This window comes from Trachurus japonicus, chromosome 13 (genome assembly GCF_045865225.1).
Source record: "Trachurus japonicus isolate A0001 chromosome 13, Traja_1.0".
In the NCBI taxonomy this organism is placed as follows: domain Eukaryota; kingdom Metazoa; phylum Chordata; class Actinopteri; order Carangiformes; family Carangidae; genus Trachurus; species Trachurus japonicus.
The window spans coordinates 10,994,035-11,009,165 of NC_140919.1; the positions used below are offsets into that span (position 1 = coordinate 10,994,035).

The 15,131-nt window shown below is 43.4% G+C and overlaps 1 protein-coding gene and 1 pseudogene across 1 annotated transcript; both read left to right on the forward strand.

The window, feature by feature from the left end:
* Positions 1–2,386: 2,386 nt before the first annotated feature.
* On the forward strand, positions 2,387–5,688 carry LOC146975611 (protein NLRC3-like; annotated as a pseudogene).
* An 841-nt stretch (positions 5,689–6,529) lies between these two features.
* On the forward strand, positions 6,530–7,524 carry LOC146975612 (uncharacterized). The gene is made up of 4 exons (XM_085794623.1): positions 6,530–6,861; positions 6,969–7,142; positions 7,234–7,407; positions 7,521–7,524. Exons 1-4 carry the CDS (start codon positions 6,530–6,532, stop codon positions 7,522–7,524), a joined length of 684 nt encoding a protein of 227 aa, XP_085650749.1.
* The last annotated feature ends 7,607 nt before the right edge of the window (positions 7,525–15,131 follow it).

Below are 15,131 nucleotides of genomic sequence, written 5' to 3' on the forward strand. Positions count from 1 at the left end.
CCTCACATGGACACGTCCCACATTCCTTCTACTTCTTGAATTATGATGTGTTATTAGATATTAAAGGGGCAACACTGAACAACAAAATAATAAGAGTAGACATGGAAGTAGGTGGAGATAGGCCTACAGCTCATTTCTTCTGCCTGCCTTCTCACTCACTTCCTGTTTCCTCAGTCTCATACCCTCATAACACAGAAACATGTTGGACATTAAATTAGATTATTTCACTCCAGAGGATAAACAGTACAATAAATGTCACGTCGTCAAGTCAGACCAACAACTGACAGACTGTAGATTAAAGTGGAGACGTAAGAATGAAATCAAATCAAACATAATATCCAACTGACAAAGCAGCACATTATCAAAGAAAGAACAAAAAACAAACACATTAAAGTACAACTGAAAAAGTGCAAAAGGAAAATTGCTCAAAAAAGGAAAAACACTACTATAGCTAAGAAACAAGAAAACACTCTCTCATAGGGAAAAAAAAAAACTACTGACGAAGAAAAAGTTTGACAATATATTAAAATGCAAAACCTGACAAGACAGAGGGCATGGAGACACACTACATTTACAAACGTAAATCATGAACAGATCAGATGAGGTCCCTGCACAAGAGAAAACTTTATGTGGAAATAAAAGTGAAAACACAACAAACACTAAGAAGCAACACACACACCACGGAGATGCTTAGTTTGGATTTTATTTTGAGGAGCAAAGAGCAACAGGTAAGTCACAGTTCAAAGTGTTTTCATGAATGTATTTATTTAAAAAAAAAAACCTTTATGGTTCAGTAGTAGCAATAAACAGCAGTAAAAACACCATCTCTCTACTCAGATTACTGATGTCATCCCCCTCCCCCACTTTCTCCATTTCCTGTTTAAAGTTTACTTTGACTTTGACTCAGTGGTTGTGTTGCAGTTTATTTCCACGTGTGAAGGTAAGACAAAATAACCAAATCCAGTTACTTTTGATTTAAATTCCTTTGGGGATAACGATGACCTAGACAAATGAGAATACAGGCTGTGTGAAGGTAAGGTGAACAGTCTGAATGTTTTCCTCGTTAACACCTGTCGTTACCCGAGTTCTCTGCCCTTCAACTTGTCGTTCTGTTATCAGGGCCACGAGGCAATCGCCACCGCCACCTGAGAACTATTGTTTTTTTTAAGTATATTTTTTGGCTTTTTTGCCTTTATTTGATAGTACATAGTGAGATAGACAGGAAAGGGGGAGGCAGACAGAGGGGGAATGACATGCAGAACCGGGGACGCCTGAGTTGAGGACTGTAGCCTCTACATGGGGCGGCTGCTTTGACCACTGCACCACGCACCGCCTTAACTTTTGTTATTGTGTGGAATTTTTCCTACATATTATTAGTGTGAATGCTGAAAGCTGTGAGGTGAAATAAGTTGAGGCCCAGTTGTTGTGTGTGTAATAATCAGCTGTAGCTTGTTTGATCCAGTGGTTTTCTACAGGGACGCTGTCCACACAGAGACTGTGTCACATCAACTCAGTGGATCTCAGTCCTTGTGTGTGTCAGTGGATGGAAACAGTGGTCCATGGATCATGCTGCTGGGCTGCTCTTCACTTCACTGCAGCTTCATGACGCCATCTAGTGGACTGATAGTAGAAGTACAGCAGCTGATGGCAGCTTCCTCTTCCTCACTGCTGTGTGACTGCATTCAACTGACACTGATATGAAGCAGAGAAGAAGAGCCAACCAGTGGAGGAGCAGCTGGAGACGTGATGGACATGTGAGCTGCTGTGCAGGTGAATGATGTGTGTTTCCTCTGCAGGTGAAGCTACAAAGTGTGTGTGAGCTGATGTGGATGTGACCTCAGCAGCATGGATCAGTGTGAGGACAGAGAGGAGGGAGCCCCTCCCTCTAAAACCACTCTGTGTGGGGAACATCAGAGCCAGACCAGAGGTCAAAGGTCAGATAAGGATTTCTAATTGTTCATGACTCAGATCACTGCTCCATCATTATTCACACTCAAAGCTCTGTGTGTTGTGTTCAAAGGCCAAAGCAGCAGCACAAGCCACAGTCTGCAGGACCTGCACCTGCACCTGCACCTGCACCTGGACCTGGACCTGGGCCTGGACCTTGATCAGGCTGTGTGTCCATGAAGAGCAACTTCTCCATGGATCGTCCTATTGACTTCAGTGGATCTGTTGATGGAAGGTCAGAATGTAAAACAGTCAGAAAGACAGTTCTCTCTAGATGTCAGTTGTTATGTTTATTATCAGTTTTTCTCTAACATGCACATGTATCAGTTGTGTTGTTGTTTCAGGATCCAGCAGCAGAGACCAGACTCTCCTGAACCCAGCTGTCTGTCTTTAAAGAGCAATCGGTCAAAGGAAGAGATCATTAACTTTAAAGGAGGACATGGATCACCTGATCAGATGTAAGACAGTTTCTGTTGAACGTTCTTCAAATTTCAATGATTCTCATTAAAATCTGAGTCATAACTCAGACACACGTTCAGTGAATGACTGACAGCATCCCATGCATCTTTTCTTTCTGTTATTGCAGCCACTGCTGACACTACTAAATATAACTGCTTTTTGTTCACTTCCTGCAGCAGTCGCTCCACTTCAGCTCTAAAGTTCTTTTTAGTTCTTTTAGTCCGACGCTCCCTTTAGATTTTTTGAAACGTTCGTCCTCAACTCACCTTCTCTGGCATTCTTGATTTAAGAACACATTCATGAATCTTAAGAAATTTCTACAGAACAACTTTCATGAATCATAATATTGGCTTACATTTATGTATATAGCACTTTTCACAACACCCAAAGCACTTTTCACAGAAAGAATTTAAGACAATGGTCAAAGCAGCATGGTGGTGCCGTGGTTAGCACTGTCACCTCACAACAAGAGGGTTCTGGGCTCGAACCTACCTGCATGTGTAGGTTCTCTCCAGTTTCCTCCCACAGACCAAAGACATGCAGGTTGACTGGTGACTCTAAATTGCCCATAGGTGTGAATCAGTTGATCAGATGTAAGCTGTAACTAACAGTCTGACTCAGGTTATTGTAGAAAAGAACCAGTTTGTACGACGTGTTGTTGGACCAGGTCTGAAACCAAAGTGCCTCTGTCTGTTGTGAACGTCCTCAGGGGACATATAAAGTCCATCTTGTATTATCTCTCTGTCCTGATGTTCACTTGACACTGATTCCTCCACAGAGCGGACCAGGAGAGCTCAGAGGTTCCCAGTGGTCAGTCTGCCCAGCAGCATCAAACACACCTGGACTCCATATTTATGGTGAGGACATGTCCAACAGCTGCTGTTACATCTGTTGTGTTCACAATCATCTCCATGCTGCACTTTGACACCAGTGGATTGTCAGTCTGTCCAACATGGATCTGATGTTTGGCTCCATGGTTTTAGTTTGATGCTGTCACTCATAGAGTTTCTGTTCCAGCTGCTGGAGGAGAACATGGTCACTTTTGTCAAGAACGAACTGAAGAAGATCCACAAGGCTTTGAGTCCAGATTACCCAGAATGCTCAGGGAGTCAGAGGGAGGATGAGGAGGTGTTGGATGGTGAGAATGAAGAGCAGAGGAGGAGCAGCAGAGAGGCATTAGTGAAGATCACAGTGAATTTCCTGAGGAGGATGAAGCAGGAGAAGCTGGCTGAGCGTCTGCAGTACAGTAAGAGGATTATTCTAAAGATTCAACAAGATGGACAAATGAGAAGTTCACTGACATCAACACATGGAGGGAAATGTGTTCATGTAGTCATTATTTAGAGGAATTAAAATGTTATATTTTCTTATTGATCTTGTTTCTTATATTTTGCTCCAGTTTGTAGAAATAAACTCAAATCTGCCCTGAAGAACAAGTTCCAGTGTGTGTTTGAGGGGATCTCTAAAGCAGGAAACCCAACTCTTCTGAACCAGATCTACACAGAGCTCTACATCACAGAGGGAGGGGCTGGAGGGGTCAATGATGAACATGAGGTCAGACAGATTGAAACAGTGTCCAGGAAACCAGACAGACCAGAAACAACCATCAGACAAGAAGACATCTTTAAAGCCCCACCTGGAAGAGACCGACCAATCAGAACAGTGATGACAAAGGGAGTGGCTGGCATTGGGAAAACAGTCTTAACACAGAAGTTCACTCTGGACTGGGCTGAAGACAAAACCAACCAGGACATACACTTCACATTTCCCTTCACCTTCAGAGAGCTGAATGTGCTGAAAGAGAAAAAGTTCAGCTTGGTGGAACTTGTTCATCACTTCTTCTCTGAAACCAAAGAAGCAGGAATCTGCAGGTTTGATCAGTTCCAGGTCGTCTTCATCTTTGACGGTCTGGACGAGTGTCGACTTCCTCTGGACTTCCACAACACTGAGATCCTGACTGATGTGACAGAGTCCACCTCAGTCAACGTGCTGCTGACCAACCTCATCAGGGGGAACCTGCTTCCCTCTGCTCGCCTCTGGATAACCACACGACCTGCAGCAGCCAATCAGATCCCTCCTCAGTGTGTTGACATGGTGACAGAGGTCAGAGGGTTCACTGACCCACAGAAGGAGGAGTACTTCAGAAAGAGATTCAGAGATGAGGAGCAGGCCAGAGAGATCATCTCCCACATCATGACATCACGAAGCCTCCACATCATGTGCCACATCCCAGTCTTCTGCTGGATCACTGCTACAGTTCTGGAGGAGCTGTTGAAGACCAGAGAGGGAGGAGAGCTGCCCAAGACCCTGACTAAGATGTACATCCACTTCCTGGTGGTTCAGTCCAAAGTGAAGAAGGTCAAGTATGATGGAGGAGCTGAGACAGATCCACACTGGAGTCCAGAGAGCAGGAAGATGATTTAGTCTCTGGGAAAACTGGCTTTTGAGCAGCTGCAGAAAGGAAACCTGATCTTCTATGAATCAGACCTGAGAGAGTTTTGGCATCAATATCAGAGCAGCCTCAGTGTACTCAGGAGTGTTCACACAGATCTTTAAAGAGGAGAGAGGCCTGTACCAGGACAAGGTGTTCTGCTTCATCCATCTGAGTGTTCAGGAGTTTCTGGCTGCTCTTCATGTTCATCTGACCTTCATCAACACTGGGCTCAACCTAATGTCACAACAACAAACAACATCCTGGTGGTCTCAGGTGTTTGGAGACAAATCAACACATTTCTACCAGAGCGCTGTGGACGAGGCCTTACAGAGTCCAAATGGACACCTGGGGTCTCATTTATAACCGTTGCGTACGCACAAAACGGGGCTGAAAGTGGCGTACGTGACTTTTCACGCCAAGGTTGTGATCTATAAAAAACAAACTTGACGGGAGAATGTGCGCAGCCCTAAGCAAACTCTGACCCATGCGTACGCATGGTTTGGAGGAAAAGGGGAATTGGCGACACAGACGGTGTGGTGGTGAACTGAAGTCAGACTCAGGAAATGTAGAGTGAGAAGAAGGATTATGTTTTTATTATCGGCCGTCACACATTTAATTTCAACCCGTATGCGTTAGATCCATGTTGCCACGGTGATTTAATTCAACAGCGCCCTTATTTTGCATCGGACTGGTGTTTCAGAAACATCTTCTTAGAATCTAATTTATAATTCAAAATCAAAATTCCTTCTCTATATTTAATCACCACCATCTCTCTTCATATTGTCCACTCCCAGAGCGCAGGAGGAGGAGAGGACGCCGCGGCTGCATGGAATAAATACATGGTGTAAATAACTATATGTTCCTATGATACTGTGTGAACATATGATCGAGAGTCAATTAAATCTCAAACCCTGGGAAAAAAAGATCCAGTAATCGTTAGCACAATTGTTACATTCTGTTTTCTTGCTATCAAGAGAAGTGTCATGTTTGATCATTCCTCAGAATGTAACTGATTCCGCTAATTATTCAAAGTTTTATCGATCAGTCTAATTACTGTAAATGTATGAATACAGCGGTGAGCCCCGTGCGTAATGCTGCATCACGGCACCGCTGGAGGAGAAAGGAGGGAGAGGGAGACCATGATGAATGGTTAATAACTCGTTTCAGATTAGAACTGTTGTCATTGTTGTAACTATGTGCCGAACCGGGTCCAGCATGTGAGAGGGCAGCGCACCAAAACAACACCGCCTGCGCTCTGAGCCGCTGACGCCGTTAACAGCTGCAGCAACACGTCACGTTGTCACTTTCACACCTGCAGCTAATTCACAACACCGACAGAACAACAGCACGTCAGGCTCATTGACATGCAGATCGCATTCATGTGGTGGTTTGCATTGACCATCTACGGTTAAAACAGGGCGTGTACAGGGCGGAATGTGAAGCGGATTCAGCTGCGCACACTTGTAGGAACTCTGTGATCTATAAAGGGAAGTTTGCTTGCAAGTGTGCGTACGCAAGGTTTTATAAGTCTGAATATTTACTGGCGCACGCAAAACTTGGCTTTTGGGCGTACGTACACTTTTAGTAACGATCCCACGCACAGTTTTATAAATGAGACCCCTGGACTTGTTCCTGCGCTTCCTCCTGGGTCTTTCACTGAAGACCAATCAAACTCTCCTACGAGGTCTGATGACTCAGACAGGAAGTGACTCAAGGTCCAATAAGAAAACAGTCCAGTACATCAAGAAGAAGATTGAAGAGACTCCCTCTGCAGAGAAAAGCATCAACCTGTTCCATTGTCTGAATGAACTGAATGATCGTTCTCTAGTGGAGGAGATCCAACAGTCCCTGAGATCAGGACGTCTCTCCACAGATAAACTGTCTCCTGCTCAATGTTCGGCTCTGGTCTTCATCTTACTGTCATCAGAAGATCTGAACGTGTTTGACCTGAAGAAATACTCTGCTTCAGAGGAGGCTCTTCTGAGGCTGCTGCCAGTGGTCAAAGCCTCCAACAAAGCTCTGTAAGTGAGGATATAGTTGGATTTAGTCATCATTATATAAAAACACATTTGTTTTTTCAACAGGTCAGATGTTAAATTCCTTTCTTTCCTCATGATCATCTCTTCAGGCTGAGCAGCTGTAACCTGTCAGAGAGAAGCTGTGAAGCTCTGTCCTCAGTCCTCAGCTCCCAGTCCTCTAGTCTGAGACACCTGGATCTCAGTAACAACAACCTGCAGGACTCAGGAGTGAAGCTGCTGTCTGGTGGACTGGAGAGTCCACACTGTAGACTGGAGACTCTCAGGTGAGGATCCATCAAGCTGTTTATCTGATGACACTTGAACACAGCAGCAGGTGTTGACACAGGGTTCCTGTGTGTTGTTGTGTGTGTTCAGTCTGTCAGGATGTCTGATCACAGAGGAAGGCTGTGCTTCTCTGGCCTCAGCTCTGAGCTCCAACCCCTCCTATCTGAGAGAGCTGGACCTCAGCTACAATCATCCAGGAGTCTCAGGAGTGAAGCTGCTGTCTGCTGGACTGGAGGATCCAGACTGGAGACTGGACTCTCTCAGGTATGGAGAGGCTGCTGCAGCCACACACACTGTCTGATAGAGGAGGAGGAGCTGGAACATTTTCTATGGCCCCGTTCACTCCTGGTCACACCTGGTATTAACATCGGTCTCAGGTGATCAATGCATTGATGACATCATATCTGACCACTCAGATCATATCTAGAGGTGGTGTAGGGTATGCCGAAGCTCCGCCCCCTCCACTGATGTCCTCTGTCACAGTCTGACTCGTCCCAACACAGTTTATACTGAAGCCTCCCAGTTGGATTAATTCATTAATCGATATTTGATACAGATTAAATGGTCTTTCCTGCCAATACAATATGATGATTAATGTAGTATTTAACTTGGCTACTTAAGTCACAGAAGCATAAACTGATTTGTTGAACTCAGCCGGATGTAAACATTAATAAAACTCAGTAACCAATCACACAGGCAGCTCCATGTTGTCCCTGTGTGATGTTCAGGGACATCAGGACAGTCTGAAGACAGACAGCTCTGAGGGTGAAGTCTTATGCACCATGAAACACTGACAGGTCTGTAGCTACGTCTTGACCACATATCAGCTGTTCAGCTGCAGCAGCGGAAACGCTTTTTTTTTTTTTTTAAACACGCCCCCCCCTCCCCTCCCCTCCCAGAGCAGAGCGGAACAAGCAACAAGCCTGCTGCTGCCTGCAGAAACCGAATGCGGAGTAAAATGTCATATTCACAGTCACAACTTCCACAATAAAACCAAAGATTACCTGTTCAACATAAACTCAGCACTGCTGCTGCAGCAGCCTGACCGGATCTCTCTGCACCGCGGCGCCGCGGAGCGACAGGCCCCAACTCTTCCTGCTCCTCTCCCCCAGACACAGGACCCTGTCCTGGGTCACCCAGCGCCAAGAGTCTCTCCCTGTAGCATGAGGCTGTGCTCGGCGCTAGCCTACTAATGGCGGCGGCGCCAGTCCCGATGCCGCCGCTGTGCACCAGCTGCCGGTAATGAGGCGGTGCCAGTTGCCGCCGTCGCCGTCCCCGGCAACGGGACCGCGGCGACCGCTGGTACGAGCAGCGCCGCCATTAGCAACCATTAGCACAGCCTCATGCTACAGGGAGACTCCTCGCGCTGGGTGACCGGGCACATGGTGCTGTGTCTGGGGGAGAGGAGCAGGAAGACCGGGGCCTGGAGCTCCGCGGCGCCGCAGTGCAGAGAGACCCGCTCAGGCTGCGGCTGGAAGCGGAGGAAGACCAGTAGCTCAGCAGGGCCGCGTGTATATCGGACCACAGGTAGACCATAGCTTTAACTCGTCGTTACTCACTGGTTTCTTAGCGATGGTACAGCCTGAGGCCAGTATACAACAGGTAACAGTGTTGTTGTCTCTTTTCACCTCCTCTCTCCCTTGCAGTGATCAGTGCATGGATGTATTATATTAACAGTGTCGGCAGCTTGTTAGATGATTGTGCTCCAGTGTAATCAGTACGCCTGAAACTTATCCAGTCAGAAACGTTCCGCGGTGCAAAATAAGTGCGATTAAATGCGTTAATTTCTTTAACGCGTTAATGTTTGTGTAATTAATTAATCGTAATTAACGCGTTAAAGTCCCGGCCCTGAATAAAATACTAACTTCCTCTCCTCCACATTTTACTCCACAATGCAGATGTTTGATTTGCTTGGCTAGATCGTTAATGTACACAGCAAATAAAGTAGGAGACAGTGCATCTCCTTGCTTGACTCCTGATAGTGTGGGGAACCAGTTGGTATAGGTGTTACTTACCTTCACACAGGCCTGGGGTATACTGTAGAGAGAGCAAATGGCCTGATAGAACTTCCCATCTATCCCTATTTTAGCCAGTCTATATGCAAGGAGGTCTCTGTTGATGAAATCAAAGGCTTTCTGAAAGTCAATGAAACATGCATATGTTGATTTGTTTTCCTTAAGTCTATTCCTTACAATAGTGCATACTGTATAAATATGATCAATACAAGCTCTGGCTTTACGGAACCCATTCTGCTCCTCTACCAATAATTGTTCTCTTTCCAAATATTCCATTAATCTCTCATTGAGTAAAGATGAATATAATTTATAGACTGTGCTCATTAGACTAATCCCCCTATAATTAAGTGGGACTCTGGGGTCTGTTTTCTGTGATTTTGGGATGGGGCTTATGATGGATTTAAGCCAAACTGATGGTATTATGCTATATTCAAAACAGTGATAAAATAAATTAAACAAAATTTGAGCTAACTTGGGTGATTTCAACAATTAATTTGGTAAATCATCTATACCTGTAGCTTTGCCTGCCTTTGCCTTATCAATAACTTATCAATAACCTATAATAATATCTGGTCAGATTAGCTCTGGTCAGATTAGCTCATTTCCAATTACTTTGTTGAATATGGTCCTAACTCAGACGATCCCGCTTTTTTTTTGTATGGTTTTTGAATTACTCCCTGAAGATGGAACTTCTAATATTTTTATTGGTGGAGATTTTAATTGCTATGTGGATGCTCTATTAGATAGATCATCCCCTAATCCTCCACCAACAATTAATACAGTTCCACTATTAAACAACCTGATCAAATCAAGAAACATGGTAGACATCTGGAGAACAACATCATGACAAAAGGGAGTATTCATTTTACTCACATGTCCACAAGTCATTCACAAGAATTGACTATTTTATAGAGGAAGCTGGTCTAATACCTGACATCTGCAATATACAGTATCATACCAGACTTATTTCTGACCATAGTCCCATTACAATGCAACTGCAGGTATCTTTTTCTAAGCCGAAATTCAATTGGAGATTTAACCCACTCCTTTTGTCAACATCAGGAAAATTGAGTGACTTTTTTAGAAATTAAAGCCACAATGAGAGGATTTATTATGGCTTTCGAGTCATCTACGAAAAAGGAGAAAATGGTTAGAGTTAAAGAAATCGAACAGGAAATCATCCAACTGGAAGAAGCATCACTTTCTCAACATGACTATAATAAGATTTTGAAATTAAAAAGTGAATACAATTCATTCCTGGAAGGTGAAATTGGGAGTTTACTACAAAAGAACAAACAAAAACATTTTGAACTAAGGGTGTATTCACACCAGGGGTCGCGTTAACCGGATATTTTCCGTCATTGACCGTTTTTTTAAAACGGTGACGGAAAAATTTTGAGGCCATCCGTCATTTTGACAGATTGCAATTCACAGCCATGGCTGTCTGGCCATGTGCATTTGTTTACAATGAAGCCGGCGGATAATCAATAAATGGAGCGGTGGATAACGATATAAAACATATACAATGTCACAAAGTCACTATGGTGAGAATTAGATTAAAAAAAAAAAAAAACTCACAGCTGGCTGGTGCGCTCAGTAGAACGCTGTAGTACCTCCTCCAGGCCTGTGTGGAGCGTGTGTGGCGCTGTAGCGCTGCCACACATAAACACCAACAACAGAGAAGAAGACAGAAAGCTTCCCGCAGTATTCAAACTCCACACATTAGAAGTGGATTAAATATTGACTGGGAGTCGTGTCAGTGCAAATATGACGGTCGATAATGATTTAACGGGCGAGATTCAGCTGCAGTGTCCGAGGGGCCGACAGTAGTCAGCTGTTAAGTTACGTAGCTGTAGCTACATAGCGGTGTGTCTCGGTACAGGTAGAGCAGTGGGGGCAGGACATCACCGTTTCACACACTCGCCGCGCACAACTCTTCCAAAGGTAACGTTAAGACTTATTTTAATGTATTCTGCCCGCCGTGGCATTGTTTATAACACGTAAAGCTGAGTGGGTCTTGTCCTGTCTGAATTTGTGCTGCATCTGGCTGTGTGGTCTATAGCTTCAGTTGTTTCAGTGATGCGCAGTGGCTGCGTGCGTGCGTGCGTAAAAGAGAAATAAGAGGCAGAGAGAGAGAGAGAGAGAGAGAGAGAGCTAACGCCGGTGCACTATGCGGTGCCTATGTGAAAACGTGCTCCTTTGGATGTTTTGGTATAACACATGGGTTAGCATGTTGATTGTTGACAGAAAACTGATGTCATCATCAGGTATTTACGTTGTATTTAGATGTTGACAGAAAGTGACCCCCGCATTCACTGACTGACCCCACGGTTAGATGTGCTCTGACGCAGACTCTGCTCCGGAGCATTCTCTGTTCAATTTGTTTGGACTTGATATGAATTAAACATGAATTAAAATTGAATGCTATTGAATATGGCATTATTATAATTTTAAAAAATAAATAAAGTGACCGGTAAAAATAGATTATGACGGAATTTTTATGACCCCGTCAGTCAAAATGACCGGCGACGAAAAGGTCTAGCGCAACCTCTGATTCACACCTGCAGTATTAGTGTGCACTAAATCTGGTGCGCACTAAATTTGGTCCAGTTTGGGTTGGTGTGAAAGCAAATTGCACTCTAATGCGCACCAAAACTAGTGCGGCCTGAGGAGGTGGTCAGCAATGCATGACAATAAACATGTGGTTCATTTGTCCCCTCAAGTTACATAAACCAACACAGCGTGGACACACAACTCAGCTGACGCCGGTGACATGTAGAAAAGCGAAAAAAGTGTTTCCATTACACTTTTGCGATACACTTTTGTATCGATACGTCTCAAAAACCACCTCATGAGAGCGCAAAAACTTTTTTGCGATATTTGAGAGTTTTTTTGAAATGTAGGTGTTTCCATTACCAGTTTTTAATTTCGATATTTAGGTTTTGCGCATTTCAAGGGGTAATGGAAACGCACCTACTGTTGAACAGACAGTTCAGTCTCTACATGTCTGTCACTGTCTCTCACTCACGTTTTCACATTCATGGATTAAATCAGTTGTTTTTTAAAAAAAAACTCTTCTCAGTGATTCTTGTGAACTTCTTCCTCTTCCTTTAAAGATGGAAGTGTTGATTATTACAGGACAAAAACTATGGTGATTTTTACTCAGCCGCTGATGAAGGACGAGGCCTAACATCACGTAGCTAAAAGTCTCTGAGCCGCCAGCGTCACTGAGGAGAAAAACACATTTTAAACAAATTCAGTGTTCATGTTCAACTTCACAGGCTGTTTGTGAGCTGGTCACAGGTAAACAGACACAACAAGAAACACAACTGGAAACAAAAATAATGTTGTATGGACGCTGAATGAGTAACATGTGATTTCTTTTTCTTTGTGTTTTCACTGAATCAAATAAAACAACGTGAATCAGTTTTATATGTGATGTGCATTTCCTGCTGATGTAGAGCAGCACAAAAACCATCAGCTACTAATACTAACAGCCAATGATTTTTTCTGTTACCATGACGCTGAGTTCATTATTAAACTATATTCATCTCTGTCCTTTAAATTATCTGGTGTGAAATAAATGAAAAATGTAATGTAAAAAAGAATCAGTAAATAAATGAATTAATAAACAAACATTATGTGTCATGTACATGTTTACATTTATTATTTTGGGATACATTTCCTGGCAACTTTTTATTTGTTCATTTATTCATCAAGTTTCGACAAAAATGTCTCTTCATAGGTGTCGACATCTTATTCTGAAATTATTCACTGCTGCCAATGTGTGACTTTTACTTTGAAGGCGAACAGTCCCCATTTCCGACTCTCCACTTCCTGGTTTATTTCTCATTACAAGTCCAGAGTCTTCTATGGATACACACACACAGTGTTGTGTAGTTGTGTCTCATGATCATAGTCAGTGTCTTATTCAGATTACTGGGTAAATCGATGACAATTATTGATTATTAATCAGATTTGACTGTAATAGATGTTTGTGTATGTGGAGCAGCAGTTCACATCACATCTCCTTCAAACAGCTGCTGCTCTGCTGGCTTCTGAGGTCACGACCTTTAGCAGGTTCCACTCTCTGATGTCACTGAGTACGGTGGCTGACGAGGACAAACGAGCTGCGGATTCATGGACACAAACAAGAAAATACAGTACAAAACAAACAAGGAGGTAAAAACAGCAACAACAACTTAAGGGACAATTCCAGGCAAATTCAGCCTGGGTCTATAGTCTCCTCATATTTTAGGTCTAAAAGTCTCACTGAGAGTCAAGTTGACATGTTCAGTATGTTTACAGGTGGAACAAACAACATCCAGACTTACTCTGACTGCTGTGAAGACGTTGTGGCTCTGAGTTGATATTCCTTTGTTGGTAAAACAAACAGGAGCTTCAGACAACCTGAAAAACATGTTAGCCCTCAACTTGACTCTCAGTGAGACTTCGCGATATCGGTCCATTCCTATTATACGCTGCTGTGGCGATGCAGGAGGTTTGGGCCTTGTCAGCCACCGTACTCAGTGCAGACTATGACAGTTATAACCATCCTGTATTTTTGTCCCAGCTGAACTAATTTTACTGCTTTTTTATTGTTGGTCAACACTTTGTGTTGCAGGATGTGAACTGAATACGCTGTATAAACAAAGTTTGATTTGAGGTGAGCTCAGTGTGAGCTCATCTGAATCTGAAACTGAGACTAAAACGACAGAAACATCGACATTAGACTGAGGAATCAGACGCATCAGGTTCTGATCCACAAACCAGAAGAAAAACCACCAACTCATGTTTTCCTGTGGAACCGGAGTCGGAGGTGAAACCATAGCAGAGCTTTGTTTTTCTTCCAATCAGGATGTTGTGTACCAAAACCTTGAAGTAGCCCCCTCTGTGGCATGACGACAAGGTGCCACTTCATACTGCATCTTGGGGACTGACTGTTTACTACGTGTGTGAACTCTTTTTGAAAATGGTGATCTTTTATTCTTTAACTACTGTGCAATTTCTGTTGTTTGACAAAAAACCCATCAAAGTTTATATTGCTGTAAATATGAACCCAATATTTCTCATTTTTATGACCCTCAGAACACACACACACATTATATAAGTTATTTTGAGATCTATGTGTGCATAGTGTGTGTTACACGTTGCCTGTTAAGTGTTCTTTCTCAATGTCGTGACTTCAAGATTTCACATTTCTATTTCTGTAGAGATGTAAGTATGTATCACTGGCCTTGAATGTACTGTACTGTATTATTAAACAAGAGCCCAAACACACACACACACACACGGACCAAAAAGCAACAGGTATGTCACAGTTCAAAGTTTTTTCATTAATGTATTTTTTTTTTAAACATTCAGTAGTAGTAATAAACAGCTGTAAAAACACCAGTCTCTCTACTCAAATTACAGAAGTGACCTCCCTTCCCCCATTTCCTGTTTAAAGTTTACTTCCTCTTTGATCCAGCGGTTGTGTCGCAGTTTATTTCTTCATGTGAAGGTAAGGTGAACAGTCTGAATGTTTTCCTCTTTAACACTGTCGTTACCTGAGTTCTCTCCCCTTCCACTTGTCGTTGTGTTGTTGTTGTTGTGTTATTAGGGCCACGGGGCAATCGCCAAGAGCACCTGCCCCTACAGCTATGAAATAGCTGTTGTTATTGTGTGGATTTCCTACATATTATTAGTGTGAATGCTGGAAGATGTGAGGTGAAATAAGTTGAGGCCCAGTTGTTGTGTGTGTAATAATCAGCTGTAGCTTGTTTGATCCAGTGGTTTTCTACAGGGACGCTGTCCACACAGAGACTGTGTCACATCAACTCAGTGGATCTCAGTCCTTGTGTGTGTCAGTGGATGGAAACAGTCGTCCATGGATCATGTTGCTGGGCTGCTCTTCACTTCACTGCAGCTTCCTGACGCCATCTAGTGGACTGACAGTAGAAGTACAGCAGCTGATGGCAGCTTCCTCTTCTT